At 36.9% G+C, this 27,276-nt stretch overlaps 3 protein-coding genes across 6 annotated transcripts in view; all 3 read right to left on the reverse strand.

The window, feature by feature from the left end:
* Nucleotides 1–11,588, reverse strand: part of LOC133515723 (pro-resilin) — a 30,022-nt gene extending 18,434 nt beyond the window's left edge. For 2 of the 4 annotated variants that reach the window (XM_061848283.1, XM_061848281.1), the window contains exons 1-2: nt 11,497–11,588; nt 9,380–9,419 (exon numbers count right to left, since the gene is read on the reverse strand). In XM_061848283.1, coding sequence (XP_061704267.1) covers nt 9,380–9,400 — 21 coding nt within the window. In that variant the 5' untranslated portion in view covers nt 9,401–9,419; nt 11,497–11,588. Of the gene's footprint in view, nt 1–9,379; nt 9,420–11,326 lie in introns of all 4 variants that reach the window. The other 2 variants (XM_061848284.1, XM_061848282.1) reach the window with 2 other exon arrangements.
* A 7,841-nt stretch (nt 11,589–19,429) lies between these two features.
* LOC133516158 (uncharacterized) lies at nt 19,430–23,194 on the reverse strand. Its single transcript, XM_061848937.1, has 2 exons — nt 19,886–23,194; nt 19,430–19,453 (listed from the first exon to the last, which is right to left on the reverse strand). Exons 1-2 carry the CDS (start codon nt 23,192–23,194, stop codon nt 19,430–19,432), a joined length of 3,333 nt encoding a protein of 1,110 aa, XP_061704921.1.
* Nucleotides 23,195–23,461: 267 nt separating this feature from the next.
* Nucleotides 23,462–24,507, reverse strand: LOC133515724 (uncharacterized). Its single transcript, XM_061848286.1, has 2 exons — nt 24,057–24,507; nt 23,462–23,979 (listed from the first exon to the last, which is right to left on the reverse strand). Exons 1-2 carry the CDS (start codon nt 24,442–24,444, stop codon nt 23,930–23,932), a joined length of 438 nt encoding a protein of 145 aa, XP_061704270.1. The 5' UTR covers nt 24,445–24,507; the 3' UTR covers nt 23,462–23,929.
* Between the last annotated feature and the right edge of the window lie 2,769 nt (nt 24,508–27,276).

The following is a 27,276-nucleotide window of genomic DNA, read 5'->3' on the forward strand; positions in this document are numbered from 1 at the left end:
AAAACTTAAAAATGTACTATGTCATTTAGTTTCCTTAAAAGTACTTAGCCCGAAGTTAACGGAGTTTTGTAAGCATTTCGTTTCGGTTTTGTACCTATAAGCATGCATGTTACGTGAGATTACGGACAATAGCCACGCTATTTGTTTTATTGTTTACGCATCACTCGGCGCAGCCAATGGCGAAGAAAGCCGGTGCGCGTGCGCTTTGCTTCGGGACCGGTTGGTTCCGCACGCGCGCGCTGTGACGTAAGCGGAAGGACCTTGACCTTTGGCAGGTTTTGGAAAAGTGGGACATGGGGTTGGGTAGATGCGGCGCCGTCTTGACGGCTATCAGATATTAATTACTTCAAGAGACATCTGCTAAATAATGAATATAAAATTGTGGGCTAACAACGGTTTATAATTCTCATTTGTTATGTTTTGCGCATGGCTACAAAAAATAAGTGGCGAAGTGAAGGATTCAGCATGATATGCATGAATAAAACGTATTATAACGGGCTAGGAATAAAATATTTAGTGTGGTCGCGGTAATTTGTGTAATATAGATACGGCATTTATATCATTTACCAGCCTTCAGATTTTTTCAATTGGTACCTAGATTTTCTGTATACAAACGTTACTCGGTATCTCAAATTAATCAAATGGAATATCATAATATTATATATTAAAGACGGTGCCCTATCGGACGTCCTAGGTATCGCTGGAGCGACATGGTGGAGGCGGATCTGCGCGAGCTTCGAGTCGACAATTGGCGAGAGGTCGCACAGGACCGAAAAAAGTGGCGCAGTCTTGTGTCGGAGGCCGAGTGTAATTTTGGGTCGCTGAGCCAACGGAGTAAGTAAGTAAATACGGTCCGGGGTCGATTCAATCTTGTACAAAAATAGTTAATCGCACAGTGAAGCATGCAAATTGTCGCTGCGAATGTTCTAAATCTAGTGAATCTTGAGGACACTAAAACCATGTTTTATCTGAACTTAACCTATTGTTATTACATTTATCCCTAGTTACAAAGTGTAAGAGTAACATCTTCAAACGTTATGACGCAACCCGTTGACGTAACGGTTGTGACGCTTTTGTGACGCTCTTAGCAGCTTACGGAACTTCAAGCTCTTTGTTGTGGACTTTCGCCTGGTAACATGTTTGTAGTTACTTATGTTTGCCGACTTATGAAATAATAGTTTCCTTTATTTAAAAGTATTTCAGAAGAACCTATAGAAAACAAAAAAAAACACCCTTCAACCTTAATTATACAACTTTGAGAACAAATCAAATTATAAAGACGCATAGTCTCTAGAGACCACGCGTCCGTGGTATGTCTTAGAAGATTACATGTAATCGAGAAATGTGGACGGGTACCGCCGTGGCGGGGTAGCCTAGATAGAGGTCCCGCATTAGCCGTGTAAGCTCAGGACGTTGGTTCGAATCCGGCCTCTGCCACTGGAGGGTTTGGTTAATTTTACTTACAAAAGAGGAGATACGCGTCATACTCGTGAACGGGTGCTGTTTGTGGAGACTGGTCTATTTAAGCTAACTTTATTTTTGAGTATAAATACAGTGAGACATCTCATTCGGTTCTCGTATGTTTCTTTTATTCTAATGAATGTTTTGAATTGTACGGAATTTTGACTCTTAGAGACTCTATACATCTCTAAAGATTATATGATAAAAATAATTTAGTTCTGACATCTAGAGATATTTACACCTCTAAATAATTTTAGAATTTTTGTTTTGTATCTGTGTTTTTTTTTATTATTATTTTAGTTTTGTTTTGTAATTCGATATTTAGAGACTTTATACATCTCTAAGTGGGAGAATCAACTTTTTAGCGTCACTCGTTGCCATGGTTACGATTAGTTGTCCAGGGGACAAAAGTTCATTGAAATACTGATTTTATGGTACTTCAATGTATTAAACTTGCGTTTTTGTGGTTGTTATAACCAATGTCCATAATGGGCCCCCTACTAAGCATGTTAATAGAACGGCATACAACGTCTCTTCAAACAAACTGTGCCACTGTTGTCCCTTGGACAACGGGACAGGATAACAAAACAAAAAAAGTTGATTCACCCAAGTAATAATATTATTTTACTTTCTATTTATTGAAACAATATATAGTATAGTTTAGTTTGCATTAATGTTTTCAATGAATTGTATTTTATAATTGTTGATGTGCTTGTTTTTGCTTGTATGTAAATTCCATGTTGACGTGTAAAAGTGCCTTTTTGGCCTATTTGCTGAATAAATGTTGAAGAAGTTGAAGTTGAGGGCGCCCTCATTAGAAAATGAAAAATAGATGTCAAATTGATGTCTTATTATGTCTTCAAACAGTAGCGTCGTCGCACGATGTAATAAACTAATCTCAAAATATCAGTTGATACTACCATCGTAACACACAGTCTAATGTAATATCCATTATCGCTTTATGCCGCGGTGCCACTCGATTTTATCACATCTCTGACGAGTGACGAGTGGAACACTGCAATATTACGAAACAAATGACAATACAATAATAGTTTCGGGTAAAGCTACAGTGCTTTATTAAACGGAACGTTTTGAGCGGAGCGGATTTTCTTTACATTTTCAAGTGCACTGACATTTACACGCCGAGTCATATCTAGACAGTAAAACAGAAAAAAAAACAGCTGTTTTCAGTATATGTTGAATGAGGCGTGGGTAAACCTTACATTATGTCATACTATGAATACTTAATAATCTTTAAATTTTTCCAATCTACTTTGAGAACAGGGAGAGGAAATAGCATAGTCTGTGCGGAATTAGAAGAGTTGTGAAATGTATGGGATGTAATACATTCTATGAATCTTCTCTTTAAATAAAATTAAATTAAAAATTAAATATATTTATTTGCATTAAGTGTGGTAAACATTAATGGTCATCTTTACATATGTAAAATTAGATCACACACTTAGCTAATAATAAGCATGCAAAAATTTTTTTTATACACACTAACAACTATATTTAGTATAAGTACTTACAAACATGAAATAATTTAAAAATTAATACAACATTATACTACAAATTTCAATCATATTGTTCAATTTAAATATCATAAGTAAATAAGGATTACATTTTATTCTTCGTTATCAGATTCTAAAAATTCATTCATTGTATAAAAACATTTTTCTTTTAACCATGTAAATAGATGCCGCCTAAACTGGGTTATCGATGGTTGTTGTCTTATTACGAGAGGTAAATTGTTAAATATTTTTATTGACATAGAGTGACAATTTTTCCTCTGTAACGCGCTTCTACATCTTGGCATAACTAATTTTGTAGGATCTCTTGGTCGGAGCTTAGGGTGTGTACTAACCGTTGTATATATGTGAGAATTTGTGTATACAAATATTGCGATTTCAAAAATGTATAGTCCAGTGAGGGTCAAAAGGTTAAATTTTTTAAACAATGGCCTACATGGTTCCAGACGTCCTTTCCCACTTATGGCTCTCACACATTTCTTTTGAACTAAGAACACTTGCCCTATATAACTCGCATTACCCCAAATTATTAGACCATACCGTAATTGAGATGCAACATAACCATGGTATGCTGTTAGGGCTACTTTTTCACCAGCAACCCGGTTTAGTTGTCTTAAGGCATATGTAAATTTTTCTAATTTGGTGCAAATGTTGTCTATATGGTACCTCCAATTACAATGACTGTCTACCAAAATACCTAAGAATTTGGTGACATTAACCTCTTCAATAATTTCATCTCTACATTTAATATTTAACTTCGGAGTTTGTGTTCGTATATTGCAGAACTGAATGTATTTCGTTTTATTTATGTTTACTAACAAATTATTGTGTCCCAACCAATTACATATAGAATCAATAGCAAGATTTATATTATTCATAAAAGCAATGTCATGAATGTCATTAGAAATTACGATTGAAATGTCATCTGCAAATAAGACTGTCTTATGATTACATACTCTTGGAAGGTCATTTATATATAGTAAAAATAGCAGCGGGCCTAATACACTGCCTTGTGGCACACCTGACTCATTAATTTTTTGTGATGACCTGTATTGAATTACTTCATTATTGTCGTCTATTCTGCTTAACTCTACACACTGTTCTCGTTGTGAAAGATAACTTTTAAGCCATTCTAAGGCATTTCCTCTTAGTCCATATTTTTCACACTTAGCCAACAAGATATGATGATTCACAAAATCAAACGCTTTGCTCATGTCGAAGAAAACACCTGTTAAGTGTTTACCCTTATCTATCTCTTCAGTTATATTTCTTATTAATGAATAGCAAGCTAAAGCGGTTGATTTTCCTTTTTGAAAGCCGTTTTGCTCTTCAGAGATAAGTTTATGCTTATTACAAAATTCAGTAATTCTGTGATGCATTGCTTTTTCATAGATTTTGGAAAAGATCGAAATAAGTGTTATAGGCCGATAATTATTCATATTCTCTTTGTCATCTTTTTTATATAACGGTTTTACTATTGACTGTTTTAATTTTGTGGGAAATTTCCCCTGACTAAAAGACTCATTTATCATATGTGCTAGTATAGGAGCTATATGATTTGCACTTAATTTTATGATTTGAGTTGATATGCCATCAAAACCTACGGCTTTTGTATTATTAAGTGATTTTATGTGTTTAATTACTTCATCCGCGGTACAAGGAGCGATGAAAATACTAGCGCTTACAGGTATTATGTTACCTGTATTCGGCTTTTTAGCTGTTTTAACTGAAGTCACATTCAGAAAATGGGAGCTGAATGCTTCTGCTATTTCTTCGGGGTTATTTATTAATCTGTTATTCACGTTAACCGACTCAATACTTTCAAAGGTTGAACAGTCTCTTTTATCCGTTATCATATTCCATGTTGTTTTGCTCTTGTTTTTGGAGTTAAACATAGCTTCATAATTAATGTTTCTTTGCGATTGAGTAATACAAGCTTTAAGTAATTTGCTGTACTTTTTGTAATTTAATTTGTATTCGGATGTTTTATGTTTATAGTATAAGAATCTGAGATGTCTTTTATTTAAACATGATTTCTTAATACCCTTTGTGATCCAATTAGGTTTTTTATATTTTGAATTCATTTTTATTCTTCGGACAGGGAAACATAGACCATAAAAAAGACCAAATAGATCGTGAAAATAGTTAAAAGCTAGATCACCATCTGGCTCATTAATTACTTCATGCCATGTTAAGCTAGCAATACATTTCAGGAACTTATTTATATTTTCGACGCTGTAGTCTCTTTTTTTAATATACCAAAACCTATTATACGATTCTAGTGGTTCGGAAGTTTCGAATTCAAGCACTTGGCACGTTTCATGATCGGATAGGTGTAGTTTATAGACATAGCCTAAGGCATTTTTTATGTTACTTGCTATGTGGTCGATACATGATAGTCCACGTGATAGTCCACCTTTCCGCATAGACTCTATCAATCAATCAATAATTTATTTGCCAAAAAAGTAGTGTTGAGTTGCTCACTCGTGAGGCACCTCATTTGTACCACTCACTTTGTTAAATTGTCGCAGAACTTCACACCGCATAAATGTCATACATCACTCCTCAATTAATTTTACTCATTTACTCGCGCGCATCACACACAGCTCTTACCACTCAAACACTTCAAATTTAAAAAAAAACTCTCAGCCTTTCAAACTCACTCGCGTTCCTCACAACTCGCAAGAGAGTCGCGAGGCGCTCGGTGCTCGCCGACATTCAAATGAAGAAATGAGTCATTGACGTCATCGTATTCATCGCTCATACTATCAACTGCCCAACTACAAACCTTATTGCAAGGACAAAAGGTCCACCGAGAAATGCGTTGTGTTTATACCATTCACTCGCCTCACTGTGACATCCCCTCAAAAATCCTTTCAAAATGAAACAATGAATTGGATTTACCGAAAGAGGGAGTGAGACAGACACGCGCCGTGCTTCAATAACACCTTATCGAAAATACGTTAAAAATGAAACACGAAAGAAAACAAGCGTAAGCGTCCGCAAGCTTACATACATATTACGCCATTTTGATCCTAGCATTGCTAAGTTACTTGTCAAAAGCGAAAAATCTAAGTCATCAAAGAACCTACCGAAGAAAGTTTTTTTTCTCTGTCGCACTTGTAATTTCATACGTAAGTGCGACAGCAAAGCAAAACTTCGTGGTTCGCGGTAGGCCTCCATATTTGTTAGCTATTATTGTACTAACGCGCATACCAGTATAACCTGACCTCAAGACTCATATTGCTGGTGTCATGTATAATCTGAATCAATTAGACTGGACAGTGAAATGGTTACTTGATAAGCGATTGAAATGCCAACCAAGTCTCACTGGGCATTTACGAAGCTTGCTTAAAAACAGTTATCGTTTAAGAGACCAAAATATTATTTAAATTATTGAAATATAATATAGTGGCGTACACAAAATATGATAATTTACATTAGTTTATTAATAAAAAAAGTAAATATAATTTGTATAGGTGAAATAAACATGTACATTTTAACGATTTGAATTTGTAATACTTTTTGTTAACGTGCTTCGTAAACTATTTCGATCATTTATGATTTTGACATATTTATAATACGAGAAACTCGAAAAAGTTGTTCGTAATCTTTAGTTGTGTTTTATAAATAGTGATCAGTGACCATTCTTATAATTATGCCAAAATAACAATATATTAACATTGTTTTCGCGATAAAATATACCTGTGGGTCTTTCGTTGTGTCTTTTGCATACAAAAATCAAGTGTATATTACACGCCGGTGGCATTACCGCGCGAACGTTATTGAGGCTTTCGTTTGTTATCATATTACAATGATATTATTACTGATAAATGATGAGGTGGTAAGTTAGTAATTTCTATATAATAATGGTACAAACAATATTGGATTTGTTCTCCTTAGTTTGTTAATTGTTTGTTTGGTAGTTTATGGTTGGTATTTATTTCAATATATGAATGTTAAACTTAAAATGATATCAAGTAGCAAAAATTGATACTGAACAATCTAACAATAAAAATAATAAACTGCTAAATTAGAACAAGTTTCATAAAAGCATTAAATTAAGTTGCAATAGGATGTATGTACTTTAACTCCTTAGTTTGATTCTTAAATGTATGTCTTCTGTTGTTAAAGTTCTGTTTTAAACCTCCAGAATTGCACTCCAATTAAATATTTAAAAGGAAGTTTAGCAATGCCTAAATATGTATTTACATTAAATATGGTTTGCTGCCGTTGGAGTTGATGGAATAGTCGATGCTGCAAAACTGCTAGTACCTCTCCTCATTTGAAGTAAGACATTGTAACACCTCATTTTAGAGAATGAGGTACTCATACAAACTCATTTTAAATTGATGTCCTACCCATCACTACAAAAAAGGGTAAAGTTTACAAGCCTTAGCGTAAGTAAACAATATTTTATTTCACCTTTTCACCTGTGTACAACATAGATCGAATTCACGCCACAAAACACTCGCAAAACGCTCTTACTGGAATGCCTTTCTGTATCTGCAGATTGCAAAAAATGGGGTCATATACGCTATAATGTTGCCTCCATTTTGCATGTGAAAAGTGACAAGCTGTGCCGAATTCTGACAATGAGAGAATTGGGAGCAGCTGAATCATCTTATAACTAGGTGAATGCGAATATTATAAGTAGACGCCATTGTTACGTGAGCGAGGAAGCGCTAAACGGTTTTAAACAAGATGTTGCATCAAATGCCTAGATATCATAGCAAAGTAGAAGTTTATGGGTTTCTGTGGGTTTATCGAAATTCATGTACGAAATATTACTTAATATTTAACGCTTTGAGCGCCACGCCTATCGTGCGCCATGGTCATCGACACCTTGTCGCAATGTACATTAGGCTGATATTGGGCTGTCGGCTGCGAGCGCCAGTTGACATATAATAATAATAATAAAATTCTTTATTGCACACTACATAAAAAACAGATACAGAAATTGATAAAATATACATATTTATCGGTTAAAAGGTTAAGTACCAATGCTTTTCGATGAAGAGTCACATCGTGAAGAAAACAAACCTAATTTCCTATTAGGACGTTGTCGCTTTCGTAAAATCTAGTGCCCGCATCAATTCTTGGAATTACGTTGACAATTAGAAGCAACTTTAACGAGCCGTGGCTAAAACCTTAACTAGCCGTGGATCCCTGAATCACGCTAGGAAGACCATGAAAAATATTGTTTGTTGGCTAGCCTGTTTAGTAATTCAGAAATTACGAGGTTTTAAATTTTCTGTAACCCGCAAAATATAAAAAAAAAACAAGTTTATTTATAGGTCGTTATCCTTGTGATGTTGCTTGTTGATTCTTTCAGGCTGAAGTATAGATATCACCGACGTCTATTTCAGTAATTGTATCAGAAGGGTTGTCATCGTAGTTTGACGACCGGTTTGGCCTAGTGGGTAGTGATCCTGCCTACGAAGCTGATGGTCCCGGGTTTAAATCCTGGTAAGGGCATTTATTCGTGTGATGAGCATGGATATTTGTTCCTGAGTCATGGGTGTTTTCTATGTATTTAAGTATTTATATATTATATATATCGTTGTCTAAGTACCCTCAACACATTGTGTGTTTTCTGCACACGACGCATTTTTTTTTTACATTACAACGAAAAAGTTTTTTTTTTACTTACATATACATTTTGTGAGTTTCTTTTAAAACTTTTATGTCTGCCAGTATAGGTATGTCTAAACTAAGTCTAAACAAAACTGTTTTTCACTGCGCAATGTTCACTGACAAATTTTACAAGAATTGCCATTATGTCATTATCTCTAAATCAAAACCGATAAAATTTTAGTCTTTAGAGAGAGTTGGGAACGCAAGGTAGATCGAAGGACCAGCGACCAGCGCAGCCTGAGAAATATTAAAGGGCCTATAGCTATGAGGAAAATAAAATAGTTAAAAAAATAAATGAACTAATAGAGCCGACCTTAACTGGATATAATTCTGGTTTATTTGCGGCAGCTGCCGGGTTTAGTATTGAAACTTTTGGTTCGTTTTAATCTTCTCTCCTTATAACTCCTTCACAGTATAATCACGGTCTTCAGACTCACGCTAATCGAACTCGAAAATACAATTTATTCTTTTTACTACGAAAACGCAATGATATTTCATGACGTTGGTAGTCGAATGACAGATATTTAAAAATTATCTTCTCTATTTTTGTTTACAGGTAGGTCGGCAAAAAGGGGGTGATATGAAAATAAAAATGAGGTAAATAGATCTATGAAAGAAGAGCGAGCGAGATGGGTATGATAATAAATGAAAAGGGGAACAGCGGTCAACACCTTTAAAATCTCTCGGGTTGCTTCTTCCCACGGTGTATATATTACATATGCTGCTTATAAGTTTATGGTTGTACTTACGATTGTCTTCATATGCACCATCTTGAAAGGCTGACGGCGTCTGTGAAATATAAACAAAGTTTAGGTTTAGATGCTTTTTTTACATTTATCGTATGCTTTTATTTTGTGTTTCATTTACCGCATTAAACATATTTTAACAATCAATGACATTAATTAAGTCAGGTCATACTATTTAACTCTAAAATCCGATTTAGAGCGAGTATATATGGGCATGGTATTAAGTTAATATTTATGTTTTTGGTTCTACGTTCATTAATTTATTCTATGTCGATAAAACTTTTCGATACAAATTGTTTATTCTCTTGTTACCACAATTCATTTTACAATTACCTTATGCAATTTTGGAAATTGTTACATAGTTCAAATTAATTTTAAATCATGGGAGTACTAATTACATTAAATTTTAAGTGAAATTAAATATTTTACGCTGTTCATGATTGATGACTTTAATGTTCTATAATAATATTAATGAAATCAATGTGAAATCCTTTTTGTTTGGTAACAAATGTATTTAGTTATAATCTTTCTGTCTGAACGTTTGGTGACTTTTTAACACTTTATTTTTGCGTTTTCATGACACTATACAAATTTATGGTATATTTACTTTTAAATCTGAGATTCCTTGAGTCCCAACGAGAAAGAATCACTCAAAGTAATACCCGTAGGTGTTTTTTTTAAATATTAGTAAGAACACCTTTTATCATGGTTCATCTCTGTTTACAGTTAGATCAAAGAGCTGGCAGCTTCCTTGCTCAACGCATCAGTCTAACGATCCTGCGAGGAAATGCTGCCAGCGTCTTCAGTATTATGCCGCAGGGGCGATTTTTAGATTTATTTTAAATTTAATTAGTTACATTTTAGTTTTAGTTTACATATAGTTTTTATTATTAATTCTAATGATTAATTTATATCATATTTGTATTTCTTTGTAATAAAAATAAAACTATATTTAATGAGGTTAGTAAACAGAGATGATAAGAGATATGACAGTCTGTATACAGTTGTCACGGCATTTGCGACTTGAGACAAAATCTTTTCGAATTAGATAGCTACAATGACATCAGCATTATTACAACAATAATTTCCTCGCCGCAAATTATTTGCGAGGAATCCGAGGTTTCTCTGCACGACTTGCTTATTAACAAACAAACATAGTTATTTAACTATAATAATTTGACTTAATTAAAGGAAAATTTACATTGTATCATGATTAAGAAAAAATTACTATGTTATGTTTTTCCGGTCTTCTGTTACAGATTTATACTGAGTTTAATACTACAACACTGTACTTGTACCTATGTATATATTATAGTCACTTAGCACAGATTAAACCTATTTTAAGTATTTGCAAGCAATCTGGTATAAGTTGTCAACTTTTTGTTCTTAGTATTTTTTTTTTATACTGCGTCGGTGGCAAACAAGCACACGGCCCGCCCGATGGTAAGCAGTCTCCGTAGCCTATGTACGCCTGCAACTCCAGAGGAGTTACATGCGCGTTGCCGACCCTAAAGCCCCCCCCCTCGTTGAGCTCTCTGGCAACCTTACTCACCGCAGGAACACAACACTATGAGTAGGGTCTAGTGTTATTTATATTTAATCTTACATTTTATCCTATCCAGTATATTTATTATATCAAGGCACGCACAGCCCCCTATTGTCTTATATTTGGATCACAGTTGAATGGTTTATGGGAAAACAAGAATGTTACTTTACTACATTTATCACTTTCACTTTAGTTGGCTGTCATTGCGCACGTTGATGAGTTTTCAATGTGTTGAAATATGTTTTTACTTTAAAATTAGAAAATAAATGGTTTTGTTTTCTAATTGAGCCTCACACTGTGCTTTTTTTTGAAAAGTATGTAAATATTTTTTATTTATCTTTTCATCACACAATGTAGTTCATGTTTAATCAATTAGTTATTAATTCTGTTATATTTTATATCACCTGATGCAGTTTGCAATAACGCTCTCTAGAATCTTGAGTAATACCGCAGTTATATTAAATTAAGTTTTTTTTCAATCTGTTTAATTGTCCAAGTACATTTCTATTAAAAGAATAACACAAAACTTAAATTAAAACTCCGATCCACTTGTCCGATCCACCGCACTACTCACCGGCGTAACAGAGCGAAACCCGCTCAAACTTGGCTGTCAATTCTGCGCGCACGCACGCACTGCGCGGGCCGCCGGCGCATCTCTCTATATACGCCACCCCCTCTCGTCTTCACTGTATCGACAGGGCTAAGATGTTTTTGACAGATTGTCATATATTTTTTAACTTTAAGATTGTCATATCGGCAATATCATGAAGAAAACAATATTTTTGGTGAATTTTATGCTGCAAATTGAAATGCGGATTTCTCCACTGTTCTGGTACTGTTAAGTAGTTAATTATTACGAAGGATGACATTTTTTAAACTGCAATCAAAAGAAGTGCAAATAGGTACAGTAAACATTCAGGATTCAAAGAAATTTTGGCTTTTAAAAAGCATGAATTGTGAGATAAGAAGTTGCTCCATTTTTTTCATAAAGTTATCGACACTAAGTACGTGCTTAGAGGAAAACGTTGAATGTATTGACATGTTAGAGAATAGACAACGCCATAAGATGTCACTACTCATTGTTTGTTATAATATCTACAACGACGGGGCCATATCACTATTTATTTTTTCTAATTTAAATAAGAAGTTTTAAGGCGACGAATTTGACGACCAGTTTGGCCTAGTGGGTAGTGACCCTGCCTACGAAGCTGATGGTTCAAATCCTGGTAAGGGCATTTATTCGTGTGATGAGCATGGATATTTGTTCCTGAGTCATGGGTGTTTTCTATGTATTAAAGTATTTATAAATATTTATATATTATATATATATTGTTGTCTAAGTACCCTCAACACAAGCCTTATTGAGCTTACTGTGGGACTTAGTCAGTTTGTGTAATAATGTCCTATAATATATAAAAAAATAAAATATTAAAAGGCCCCGGTTGTTAGTTTGATTTGCGGATAGTGTATCCGAACTAAATTGTAACTAGATTTTTGTTACGTTGTAGTATTTTTTCGTCTAGATTTTGATCCAATTTGGTCAGTTTGAAGAACTTCTTATTCTAGACGAAATAGATACGAAATCCCAATTTGGGACAATAAACTATCCAATTTTCCATTAAGAGGGAAATATACCACGTCATTGTCCATACAACAAAGAGAAAACGTTTTCCACTTCTAAAAACGTTTTTCTTCTTTCTTCTTTCTTCTTCGTTTTTCTTCTTTCTTCTTCGTTTTTCTTCTTTCTTTTTTTCATATTTTTTATTCTCCATGAAGTTTTAGTATGTTATTGACACAATAAATAAATAGATTTATAGGTTTTCCTTTTTTTCGAAAACAAAAAAAAAAATTACTGTTATTTCGTTAGATTCGAAAAGCTATTCTTCCCTCTTAAGTAAAAAAATAGCATGCGTTTTCGTAACTCAGAGGAAGATTTTGTAGGACATACAGAAAAATCGTACTTATATTTGTACCTACAGAATAGGGAACTATATCCACGAAATATAATAGAATTCTGACGAAAAAACAAAGAAAAAATCCGCCCAAATATTACACAAAGTTTTCAGTTGAGCATTGAACAATAGACAATAGTAATATAAAGATGATTCACTCTGTCCTTGTGGAATGCGATCGGTCAGTACCGGATCTGGACCTTTCGTAACTTGCATCTAAGTGCGCAAAGTGCTAGACTAGTGTATTACAATCGCTCACAGACTACAGGAGCCTAGCCAAGCCTAGCTATCTCTATCGCACTAATATGGAAGAGTGATAGAGAGACAATAATTTCGTTTCGTTTTCCGCCCCCAGGAACAAATTATAACCGTTCAAAGAAATCGCCAATCGAGATGATCACATGACTTCTTTGTATCCCAATACATTTTTGCTATTTGTTTGGCATTTGTCGATACACGATTGTCATGTTGGCTACGGCCTTTGGTGAGTCATTAGTTCAAGCCTAGAGCTTTCCGTGTATATGTTTTTTCTTATTTTGGTTCCCCTTTTATCAATGCAATGGTCAAAGTCATGATTATTTTTATATTTTTCGAACTGGTTACGGAATAATCCCCGAGTTCTAGAACTGAACAGGAAGTCATCCATATTTTTCAGTCATTTTTCTTAACCTTAAAGCTTGTATTACTGTGAGCCAATTTTTGAATTTCGAGCGCTCGATTTCGTCACTTAATTATCTGTGGAAAACGGCGAATAGATATTTTTTAAATTGGAATTGGGAATCTAGTGGTATTCACCGCCCGTTTTCAGATTCAGATATTATTTGCAGAAAAAGGGTTAGTTACAGGTCTTAAAATACGGTTAATAGTTGTTCCATCTTTATCCGCTATCTCAAGACAGCATACAAATTTTGAAATTATTCTTTAAACAATACCTTATAACTTTCTGCCTCGCACTGCTAAACTGTGGAATGAACTGTCGCCTGCGGTATTTCCGGACCGATACGACCTTCAAATCTTCAAGAAAAGAGTGTACTCCCATCTTAAAGGCCGGCAACGCACTTACAACCCCTCTGGTGTTGCAGGTGTCCATGGGCAGCGGTAATCGCTCACCATCAGCTGATCCGTCTGCTCGTTTGCCTCCTCTACCATAAAAAAAAACACAATTTATTGCTATTTAGGAGCCATTTCAAATTAAAATTATGCCAAAAAATTATGACTTTCAATGATATTAGCAGAATTTAGATGCCTAGTAATAGTAGTAGTGGAGATATATTGATGGAAGCCAGATGAAATCGAGCGCTTGAAATAAAAAAAACGCCCCCCTGAGGGTGGGTACTTGTTACATCTTGTTTGATCTATAGTTTGTGAAGGTCACTTTATTCTGGTCCTAAGTTGTTTTATCCTTTTGTGTAAAATACTGTGTCTTTTTCTTTAAGAAATTAATAAATCTAATCTAATCTAATCTAAGACAACTAGCTAATCCGCGCTAGGCAATAGGAATACACATATAGCCTATGGAGATCGAAGGCCTAGGAATGTGCAATGATTTTAATGATGAGTATTGTTTTATGGAGCTGCGAATTACTGACTGTGGCCTAGATACTTAACCGACTTTAGAAAGGATGAGGTTCACCGTTCGATCCTTTGTACAGTCAAGGTCTAAAATATCAATATCTAGGACCACAATATCTATGTCTAAATAGGCTTAACGTCTAGGCAATAAGGTCATGTAAACATATTTTTGACGTTTTGTCCGTTTACTCATGCCAGCCTCAGTTTCAATAAAATATCGGATAAAGGTTGAAATAGTAGCAAATATTTGAATAAATTACTCCTTAGGCAATTTCCACAATGATGTGATTTCCGAATGCGGGGCGAGGCGAGTGTGATAACCGCCTTAGACTATACCTAATTACTCTTGAGTGTACTCGTGGTCTAAAATTATTAGTATTCGTAGCATTCATATTTACCAGTTGCTCTTCGGTAAAAAAAAAACATAGTGGGGAAACCGGACTCCACTAAGGCCTAGTTTCCCCTCAGTGTTGGAAGGTCAGATTTTTGGGATTCATTGCCAAGCGGACATCTGGTTCCGTGAGCCGCTCTACCGCTTTGCGCATTAAAAGTTGAATGTTCTATTCGTCCTTTATATTTTCGACGTGTTTAATGAAAGATACTGAAATTGGTTGACATAATTTACAAAATAAAACTATGTTTATTCCTTTAGTAATTAAAATTAAGTAGCCCTATATCTCTAGTTTATGTGGTAAAATGTGGCTAGTGTTTAAAAACTGGTAAACTTATTTTACAATTTGTGGTATAAAGTCTGTCAATGCCATTTCCGTCAGTAGCAAAAAGCGGTAAATTTAGAAAAGGCGTGAAGAGTTATCGTTCCATAGAAAATTTGAAATTCGCGCCTTTTTCTAACAAACAAACAAACAAGTGTCTCACACTTGTTTGTTTGTTTGTCCCACGTTCATCATAAGGGTGTTTACTATAACATACTCACAGAAAAGTGTGGGCTGTTGTAGAATGCAGCACGTAATGAATGACATAACGAAATATATGCAAATCCGCGGCAAACAGAGCTATGATCAAATATTTCGCATTCGGCCTAACGAAGCGACATAGCTGGACTAGTTTGACTCTCGGCTTTGTTTGGTAAGTTTGCCGTGCCATAAATTCCTACATATTCAATTAATAAGTATGAAGTTAAGCAATGACGAGACTAGGATTGGGATAGATGGCCAAGTTGTAGTATTTTTGTATTTGTATATTACGCAACGAGAATGTCTCTATATGTAGAACAATTGGCTGTAACAGGCTTTTGATTGCAAATCGTAGAGATGTATCTTGCCAAAATCTCTTCATCAGCAATATAGAGCACAATATTTACTTTTATTAATAGTTATAGATTATCATATACATAATATTTTATACCCCCAGGACATTCACATTCATATGAATAACTACAGTAGGTACTTATCAAATATATGATAACCTACTTGATCCATCATCAATGAAAACGAATACAACATTGTGTGGAAATGGACCCATAAAGATACCTTTTTGTTTATAGTCGGCCGTATTTCGGCAAATTAGACATAATTTGGCCCGCAATCGGAACACAATATAAATATGGTGTTCAGTACGTTAAAGTTTAAAGACAGATGTACGACCAGTGTGGGAAACTGCAGCGTTCGGGCGTTCTCGGCTCCGCTCGACTCGGCATTGCTACGAGCAATTATTAGGGTTGGCAGAACTTGACGTTCCTTTGCGTGCCCATAGCAGAAAGGGATAGTGCCATACATTAGAAAGGGACAACATCATTCGTCCCTGAATTGCTGTCAAACTTCGGTTTTGTAGGAAGCTTTCCTTCCTGTACGGTAGTACTATTAGGTATTTATTCTGTGATGTGATACGACTTGAAGTGGAATATCGCAAGTAACTACAGATGCGCCTAGTTTGTCATTTCTTAGGTAGACTGCTATTGTTAAAAATATTTTTACTAATAATAATTTTTACATAGCTTATTTGGGAGTGAGTGAGGTATTAGTTGTATTTTTTAAAGAGGATTTTCACGTGATATTTTGTTTTCATTTTTATCCTCCGTATGTTTACAGTTTATATTTAATAAATAGATACGGTCAATTATGTTAAACGTGATCGGATTCAGCGGGTTTACTGTTAAATTATAAGTTTATAAGCAAGAAACAGAAATCTATCATTTCTCTCTGCGATCACCAAAGTAAGGGGAGATATATAGGTACAAGACAATCTATTAAAGTTTGGAAACTACTATAGCCTGACTCCTTTGGGTCCAGCTTTCAAACACACAACATACCTAACTATGCCTCTTCCCCTGTTTGATAACGTGCTAGTCAATCAGCGCCAACCCGTTATACTTGTGTATTTTTACATGCAATTAATGTATGTTGTTATTAATGCAAAGTAACGACTCATTCTATTCATTATTGGCTTGCAACTCTAATTATTGTTTATCCGTGGATATAAATGATTTCAAATTTCATAAGTTCAAGTGAAGTAAATGTACTGCATATAAATACTTGTATGTGTAGTATGTTAGAATAACGGCAATGTGTATGTAACATCTCGGTTGCAAGATTCTACATCCAAATAAGCGGAGATTTGATTAAATTGATCACTTTAAAGTAATAATTTTTCGTAGGTATATTAATTTGTTGTTGTTGCAGTTTTTCGTTTGTTTCTTTTCCCGGCCGGTTCCGTATCCTATTCTTTTAAGGGGGTATTCTTTCCAGCCAACGAGTATGCTTGTGCCTTCATATAGTCAAATGCGTTGGTTTTGTGGATTTTTGCACACCGACATGACGAATCCATAAGGACAGACGTCTGTCCGTCCGTATGTCACAGCCACTATTTTCCGAAACTATAAGAACTATACTGTTGAAACTTGGTAAGTAGATGTATTCTGTGAACCACATTAAGATTTTTACTCAAAAATATAAAAAAAACAATAAATTTTGGGGGTTCCCAAACTTACTAATTTTTTTTATATATAACCCATACGTGTCGGGTATCTATGGATAGGTCTTCCAAAATGATATTGAGGTTTCTAATATGATTTTTTTCTAAACTGAATAGTTTGCGCGAGACACTTCCAAAGTGGTAAAATGTGTCCCCCCCGCCCTGTAACTTCTAAAATAAGAGAATGACAAAACTAAAAAAAGTATATGATGTACATATGCAAACTTCCACCGAAAATTGGTTTGAACGAGATCTAGTCTGTAGTTTTTTTTAATAGGTACGTCATAAATGGCGCCCTTCATGGGCGAGTCCGACTCGCACTTGGCCGCTGTTTATTTTTGCATACTGCGATGAAGTTCTAAAAGCTACACAAATGAAGTGCGTAGCGACGAACTGCAACTATGATCTTGCGTCAAATTGATTAACCGATCGAAGCATAATATTGTTTGCATATTGAGCAAAACGAAGCAGGGTAGTGATGAAGCACTTAGTAGTGCAAGTGCAATACAGAAAACTGGACAAGTGCGAGTCGGACTCGCCCACCGAGCGCTCCGTACAAATTTAACGTTTTATTCTTTACAAACTTCTAGTTTTCCGTTTTTTTTTAATACTACGTTGGTGGCAAACATACATACGGCCCGCCTGATGGTAAGCAGTCTCCGTAGCCTATGTACGCCTGCAACTCCAGAGGAGTTACATGCGCGTTGCCGACCCTAAACCCGCCCCCCTCGTTGAGCTCTAGCAACCTTACTCACCGGCAGGAACACAACACTATGAGTAGGGTCTAGTGTTATTTGGCTGCTGTTTTCTGTAAGGCTTTTTTCCTGTAGGTACTATTTATAATGTAAGAAGATATTACTTGCCAATTTCATAGTTCTAGGTCAGTGGGAAGTACCCTATACATTATGATTCCGTTAAGAGTGTTGAAATATACGTCTTTTGCGGTAAAAACGGCCGTATCGTTTACGTTAACTTACAAGTTTGATTTCACAGTTTCAAAGGGGCTATAGACCTAAGCATATGGTTTTAATTTCAACTCGATACCTATACGCGTTCTCAAGATAATGGGTCTTGACAGATAGACGGACGGATGGACAACAAAGTGATCCTTATAGGGTTCCGTGTTTTCCTTTTGAAGTACGGAACCCTAAAAGACTGAGCATTTTGGTGACATTTTTTTAACTGTCGGTGTACTTATTATTATTTAATGGTTTTTAATATGTTTAATGCTGCAAAGGTGATATATAAACCATCCCACAGACCTTAAGAAAGTTTCCATCTAATTAGACTCACGCGTATCTTTATTAACATACCATCTAGAAATAGAATAATTAACGGTCCGTAAAAGATTTTGCAACAAAGCATACATTGTTTCGTTAACTTTTCAACATTTATATATTGTAATCCTCGAACAGTAAAACTTTTGGAACAATTTTTAAGAAATATGAATTTTTAGACTTCCTATTTTTCATACAAATTGATTATTAGCTTCAATGTATGCTATTATCATTGTCATTGATTTTGCTTCTTATGCTTTAAACATAACGAAACTTGGAATACATTGCCTCTTACAATAAATTTCATATGTACTACAACTCAAAACAAAAGTTATTTTTTAAAGTCGCTGAACAACTTGTAGCGGAGATTTACTCTCAGGGGGATGTAATAATAACCTCGCTACATGGATCTACACATATACAAAGCACAACATAATATAGCTACTGCACCGACCATGAATCAACACTCGATGGGCGCACAATTCCATCTCCTCTCAATCTCGTATCTCTTTGTTATGAATGTAACCTCAACACTCTCGGGGAAAATTAGAAGGGCCCCAAGTCCCGTGGCTATTATCGGTGGATGCACGGCACAACTGAATCTCCACAAGAGAACTCATCGTGCATCCCGCAGACTTGTATACTCTCCTCATGCGATGAGTACTGAGGTGGGGACCATGTGGTCCCCGACGAGCCTCCACAACAACCCCTACAGCTCATCCATCAGCCTCCATAATTAACCTCCAGTAACTCAAACCGATAAACTCCAGCCACCTCACATGTTACATTCAAACTCGAGCTACACACAAAGAATATCAATCAATTCTTCAACTCAGCTCTTTCTCAGGGTAGTCGTTAACTCAAGGTCACTGCAATATCCATATATTATATATATATATATCAGAATATAGATATGTTTCGCTTACCAAGAGTCTCCTGTACGCGATTGCACGCGCCACACCACCTGTTACCTCCCAGCACTCAGATCGCCTTTCTCCACTTGTACCCGCCATCTTTTTCCCCCGTCTCCTATATCACTAGCCGACCTCGATCGTCAGTGTTACCAGTGAAAATTATGCTAAGAGTGACAGATATGATACATACCACAATAACAGACTTCGCGATCTCCGCGACACTCCCGAACGCGAGAAGATAATACAAGTAGCGTCATCAGCTGACGCGTCCATTCGGCTATTCGTTCTCTAGCCCAAATGGCAGCGTTCCGTCTTACTCTTGTCACTTCCTCTGGCCGTTCTTCCGTAACACTTTGCTCTCTCACTTCTGCCTCGTATGTATCAACAGCGGGAGCTTGCTCAGTATGCGTAGGACTACCATCAGAATCTAACACAGAAATTTCTTTCTCGGTTGCCGGTTCAGTAGGAATTGTTGACTCATCAATTTCTGTCTCAGGCTTGGGTGACACTATCGTTTCTGATGCCCTTATAGGTTCCATAGTTTTAACCATCTCCATAGGTACAGTTGATGTCTCTGCCATCTCGTTGTCTTGTGATGGTGGTAGTGCATAATCCGTTGGGCCGTACATATCAGACTCTAACGGATACAGATGGGCTATGGATCTCGTAAACTCTGTATTCCCAACTACCACTTTGGCTGCTCGGCATTCACCATCACGGCTTCGGATTAAACTTACGATTTTGCCAACCTTCCAATTGATTCTATTTTTGGAATCATTTTTAATCTGTACAATGTCACCGACTTCTGGAGACTTCTTTGATATCACTCGCGGTTGTTTATGAGAGTGACTGAATCTGTCCCGCAGACTTGGTAGATATTGATTGGTGAACATCTCTTTATATTCGTTAAGAATCCTCTGACCTCTTTTCCAGCCTTCAACCAAGTCGACTTTGGTATTGGTGCCCTGTGAAGTTCCCTCACCAAAATCTGGGTTTATTTCTAGACACTGACCTAGAGATAGAAAATCAGCTGGTCGCAGTACTCCCTCTGGGTCGGAACCCACTACAGTCAAAGGTCTTGTGTTCAATACGGCCTCAATCTCCTTCACTACTGTATGCATTTGACCGTCTGTTAATAAATGCTTGTCAAGTGTGCGCTTCAAGCAGTGCTTTACCAGTGCAACTAATCTTTCGTAAAAGCCGCCTTGCCAGGGTGCAAGCTGCGTGATGAATTTCCACTTGATATGTTTCTCCTGGCAGTATGAATGGATTAGTACTTCACTTGTCAGCTTGAACTGTAGTGCATTGTCCGATATCAATACTTTAGGTGGTCCTCTAGCCGCCACGAACCGCCGTATCGCTAGCAAGCACTCCTCAGCCGTCAAAGCCTTGACCAACTCCAAATGTACAGCACGAACTGCTAGACATGTCATAAGACAAATCCATCGTTTTTCTCTGCCTGTATTAGTTTCCACTAATACCGGACCCAGGTAGTCTAATCCAGTAAAGGTAAATGGAGAACTATAATTAACCCTTTCACTGGGGAGTGCAGGTGGTGGTGGCAGTTTGTAAGGACCTCCAGAATACTTCTCACACTGCAAACATTTCTTCAAAGCTTTCTGTACTTGAGCTCGCCCGTGAGGGATCCAATACTTTTCGCGTAATATACTTAGCGTGTGTGGGACCCCAACATGGTAGTTGTCTCTATGCGTTTTTAGTATAATCTGGGTTGTGAAGGGTGATTTCTTCGGAATCAGAATGGGATATCTCTTATCATATGATAAATTAGCATTCGCGAACCTTCCTTTACATCTTAAGATCCCATCTTCGTCTACAAAGAGACCCAAGTTTCGTGACAAACTGGTCACCTTTCCTGAGACTTCTTCTGAAAAGAATTTACCTTGTAACTTCTTTATCTCAGTCACTGTCTCTTCACACTTTTCTTCATCAGATGGGTTTTGCACAGAATCATGAAGTGCAGTGGCTGCAGGATTATCCTCCATTTCAGAAAAGTTAGGATCATTATCTTGGTCTTCATAGCCTTTCATTGTCATCTCTGGACCATCCACCGTGTCCAGAGCCCTCCCAGCCAAGCACATTTCTTCATACCTCTGCTCCTTAGGCCAATCATTTTGGTCTTGTAGAAGAAAATCTGGACCATGGAGCCATAGATCCTGTCTATGATGCCACAATTCTGGCCTGGTAGCTACGTCTGCAGGGTTTTCTTTTGAGTTGACATAGCGCAGCTCTGCACCCAAGATGTCCTTAATTTGCTTGATCTCATTGACTCTTCTCAATACAAATGGTGGAAGTAGCCTACTTGATTTGATCCAAGCAATAACAACTTGACTATCCGTCCACAAATATATCTTGCATATATTTAGGTCTATGTGGCTTTTAACATATCTCAGAAGTCTACTTCCTATGAGATACCCTAGCAATTCAAGTCTAGGAATTTTGAGATCACTCTTGTCTTCTGCTGGAGTTATTCTGGATTTGGACATGAGAAACGAAGTTGATACTTGCTTTCCAGTTATGACGCGCAGATAAACGACTGCTGCATATGCATCCATAGATGCGTCAGTGAAGCAATGTAGTTCATACTTCGTACATTCCGACTTTGATCCACTTGCAACATGTCTTGGCAATTCTACGTTCTTAACCACTTTTAAATTCTCAATTATGTTCCTCCATGATGTCAACAAGTCTTCAGGCAGAATCTCGTCCCATTTTAACTTCCTAGTGCAGATCTCCTGAAACAAGAGTTTTCCTGGTAGCATGAGTGGTGATACAAACCCGCATGGATCATACAGACGTGCTAGCACTCTCAGGACTCCTTTCTTTGTAATACCTCTGTCTGTGATCTCACTCTCAAAAGTTTCATTATTCAGTTTGAGCCGTAAAGTGTCATTTTCCAAATTCCATATCAAACCGAGGATCTTCATTTCACTTTCCTGTTTAGCTCTCTTTAGCTTGGGAATCTTGTCTACAAAATCTTTGTCGTTAGACATCCAGTCTCGTATGTTCATTCCTAATTCTTTAAATGAGTTTGTAGTTTGAGCATACAAATTGAGAGCCTCTTCTCTTGATTGAACGGACGTCACTAAATTGTCTACATAACATTTATCTGCTATCACAGGAAGAAGACTTTTGTTAGTCTTTGAAATGTGATATCGAATTGTTGCCGCTAAGAGGAAAGGGCTCGATATTACTCCAAAGGGCACTCTGCAGAACCTATATTGCATGATATTGTCTTCAGATAGTTCTTTTTCTAAATCTTTGACCCAGAGAAACCTGGTCACATCCCTGTCCTCTTCTTGTAAACCAACCTGAAGAAAAGCCTTTTCAACATCAGCAGTGATAGCAATTTTCCCAATTTTAAATTTCAGTATTAAACCTGTAAGGTCTTCCAGCATATTCGGACCTCTGTATAAGCACTCATTTAAGCTTTTCTCGTTTTTCAGCTTAGCTGAAGCATCGTAGACCAGCCGACCCCTTTTTCCCTTCTGTTGAACCATATGAAAAGGTAGATAGTGAACTGGATGGTCAGCAGGAATGGTAGGATCCACAATTTCTATTATGTTAGCTTCAAGTTGTTCGTTTAAGATTTTCTCATACTCTGTCATGACTTCTTTATTTGATCTTCGTATTACACCCTTTAATCTTCCAAAGGCAAGTCCAAAGTTAGTAGGCAATTTTGGTGGATACTCTATCCACGGCCACTTGACCTGATACCTTCCTTCACTGTATTTGACAGTCTTGTTAAAGTGCTGGACGGCTTCTTCCTCACATGTAGTTTTTGGAGAATCACATATCCCGATGCTCTCAAGTGACCAAAAAAATTTGACATCTATGGTACGCAGAGGAAGATCTGGTTCTGTAAAATGTCTTGATTGATTTCATGGCACTGGCAATATGTAGCCACTGATAGAGTCTCCCCTTCCCTGCTGTTAGTAGCACTTCCTGCGAGGAACCAACCAAAATCAGAATCCACAAGAAAGGTATTATTTCCCAAATCAACACTCTTTCTGATAAATGAAAAGTATAAATCATTTCCAATCAACATATCAATGCCTTCACCGGTAGAAGCGTCGTCAGCCAAGATATCTATCATTGGTGACTCTACCTTAGCCATAGGTATCTCTGCGGTGATGTATGGGACTATATTTACTCTAATCAATCTTTCAACATTACGTTTACTCACTACAGTTACTGTTGCATATGGGCATGACATTTCTCTGGGCTTCTCTGATCCAAATGTATAAATCATCAAACAATCTTCTCCATCAGGTTTGATTCGTAATAATTTTGCTATTCTATTTGTAATGTAAGATCGTTGACTTCCACAATCAAGTAAAAGCCTAATGCTCAGACTTCTCCCCTCCGTTGTCTTTACTTGGGTTACTGCTGTCTGTAAGAAATTAGATGGCTTATTTAACTGTACATTAACTGAAGTCATGTTTGAAAGAACCATATCACTATTCTTACCCCTCTGCACCTTCTGCCGGCAAAGGGCTCTATTATGCATCCTAGAGCAATGTACACATTTCCTCCTTCTGGTACACTTGGAGGCACGGTGTCCTATTTGGAAGCACACATAACACCTATCTTTAAGCTTCCCAATCCTCTCCTTATATGTGTTAAATTTGGTACAATCCTCGCTGTAATGTTCTTCATTGCAAAATATGCACATTCTCTTAGGGTGTTTCCGGTTAGGTTGAGTTGAAATTGCTTCCCTTTTCTGTTGCCATTTCCTTTTCTTTACAGCTCCAATTTGTAGTGTTGCTGTAGAAGCAGGTGTACTCATCTCCGTTATGTCACTGGACTTTACTGGAACCACAGAACTCTCCATGTTTGTAACAGCTGAACTCTCCATAGCTGTTATTACGGCATCCAAAGCCTTCCGGATTGCAGCAAAGGAATCATCGGTTGACGAAAGCCACACTTATGGTATACCACTCTTGATGGAAATTTATTAAGTATGATAACTCTAAGGTAACTAGCATCCACTTTCTCCCCTAAAGCCTCTAATACCCTCAGGTGCTTCTCTATGATATTCAGAGTGCGCCTACAATCTTCGGGTGAATCCTTCGCCACAGCAAGATTTTGCAAAGCATCGTTGTGAGCATCAATGACCTTTGTAGGTTTACCAAAGCGGCTATTGAGAATGTCTACCGCAATCGGGTAATTCATGTTAGTCGTTTCCAGACCCTCAACTGCTTGTAGGGCTGGTCCCTCTAATGAGGCTAGTAAGTATGAAAGCTTCTCAACGTTGGCAATGTCCTTACTATCAACATTAGCCGCGAATTTATCCCAAAAAGTGATCCATTTTAGGATGTCACCATTATATTTCCCTAGCTCTAATTTAGGCGGACGTGTTCTATGACCATTTTCTACTTCATGGCAGTATAATTTTACCGCGACTTCTAGTTCGGTCAGGGTGTCCTCGGCTTTTATTTGCATATCCCGGCATTCATTGCAGAAATCTTCTTTTATGTCCGTCGCCCCAGACAAATATCTGTCTAAATCTGATGTGAGCGATGACAATCTATTCTTAACGTTAATTCTTATGGCAATTACCCTGTCCTTTGCAACACCAGTCTCAATGCTGTTAAGGGCCTCGGCGGCTCCCTTTAACGCTTCCGCTAGCCTTTCTAGGCGCAATTGTAATGTGGAAAGCAGAAAGTCCATTTTGAACGCAATGCGAGCTACCGATATACTTTATTTTTAAATCTTCTGTGAATCTTGCATTGTGCTTGATGCTAATCTGCAATTAAATGCGTTTACTTGAAGTCGAGTTTAAGTAGCATAAAAGTTTGTTAGTTCTTACATGAAAATGTAACTACTTTATTACTTCATAATGGAGTCGCCTTAAATCTATTACTTACAACGGTTTATATAGCAGTCCACTTCCACTCTTTGGCACTCCTTAATTAAGTAATTGCACACTTTTATTCGTTTTTACTTCTATATCAAACTTTTATCACAAATCACAATACACAAAAACGGGTAAACTTACAAAACTAATAAACCATAACCAAACCATAGACTAATTTCTAAACTTCACTCTATCTTAAATATTCTCTACACGACACGACCAATCGATCCGTCGGTCTGTCATACCGAATATCTAACCGTTCCGTACCAAACACAATAAATATTCCGTAACATAAATAATGTCCATGGGGAAAATAATATACAAGTAAATGTTTCAATATATATTTTTTCCTCGTTACACAATAAAAATAATGTTGTAGTAATAAAATTAATGAGAAAACGTGCGCTGAGTGACAAATTTACTAAATAAACTTGCACATGAATTTGACCGAACGTAAACATTGGCGTGTTTCTGAACGTGGTCAGAGACTAAATTCCGTGTCGCTAGAGGAAAAACGTAATTACCGCTCCCGTATTAATTATTTTCAAACACGGTATATATTATACGGTATATTATAACACAACCTACGCAAATAAATGCTGATTAATATGAAATAAAAACAAGAATTCCTATGTCTGCCGGTTCACCGTGTAAAAAACTCGCGATATGCACATTCTCTTCATGGCTTGGTAATATTACTGTCTATGTGTACGCACCACAATGGGTCATAATTATCCCATGTGTACGCACCGCCATGGGCATACCCAAACCAAAAAAAAATCAAGTACCATAAGGAATGTATTTCAACATTGGGTACGACCACTCTCATCATTCCAAACACGTGAACCGCAACTGACAGATTTTTAAGCATCTACACCAAAACATGTAGCGGAGATTTACTCTCAGGGGGATGTAATAATAACCTCGCTACATGGATCTACACATATACAAAGCACAACATAATATAGCTACTGCACCGACCATGAATCAACACTCGATGGGCGCACAATTCCATCTCCTCTCAATCTCGTATCTCTTTGTTATGAATGTAACCTCAACACTCTCGGGGAAAATTAGAAGGGCCCCAAGTCCCGTGGCTATTATCGGTGGATGCACGGCACAACTGAATCTCCACAAGAGAACTCATCGTGCATCCCGCAGACTTGTATACTCTCCTCATGCGATGAGTACTGAGGTGGGGACCATGTGGTCCCCGACGAGCCTCCACAACAACCCCTACAGCTCATCCATCAGCCTCCATAATTAACCTCCAGTAACTCAAACCGATAAACTCCAGCCACCTCACATGTTACATTCAAACTCGAGCTACACACAAAGAATATCAATCAATTCTTCAACTCAGCTCTTTCTCAGGGTAGTCGTTAACTCAAGGTCACTGCAATATCCATATATTATATATATATATATCAGAATATAGATATGTTTCGCTTACCAAGAGTCTCCTGTACGCGATTGCACGCGCCACACCACCTGTTACCTCCCAGCACTCAGATCGCCTTTCTCCACTTGTACCCGCCATCTTTTTCCCCCGTCTCCTATATCACTAGCCGACCTCGATCGTCAGTGTTACCAGTGAAGATTATGCTAAGAGTGACAGATATGATACATACCACAATAACAGACTTCGCGATCTCCGCGACACAACTGTTGGTTAGTTTGAGGAGTACAGCAGCAGGAGTACAGTACAGTTTAATTTATTGCTCCTGTATATTTCCAGCCCATCCGGTAAGTATATATATATTTCTCTTTATTTTGGCACAAACAGTCATTACAAAAGAGTTACATTAAAAAATATAACATATAATATTG

The sequence above is a fragment of the Cydia pomonella genome, chromosome 3 (genome assembly GCF_033807575.1).
Source record: "Cydia pomonella isolate Wapato2018A chromosome 3, ilCydPomo1, whole genome shotgun sequence".
In the NCBI taxonomy this organism is placed as follows: domain Eukaryota; kingdom Metazoa; phylum Arthropoda; class Insecta; order Lepidoptera; family Tortricidae; genus Cydia; species Cydia pomonella.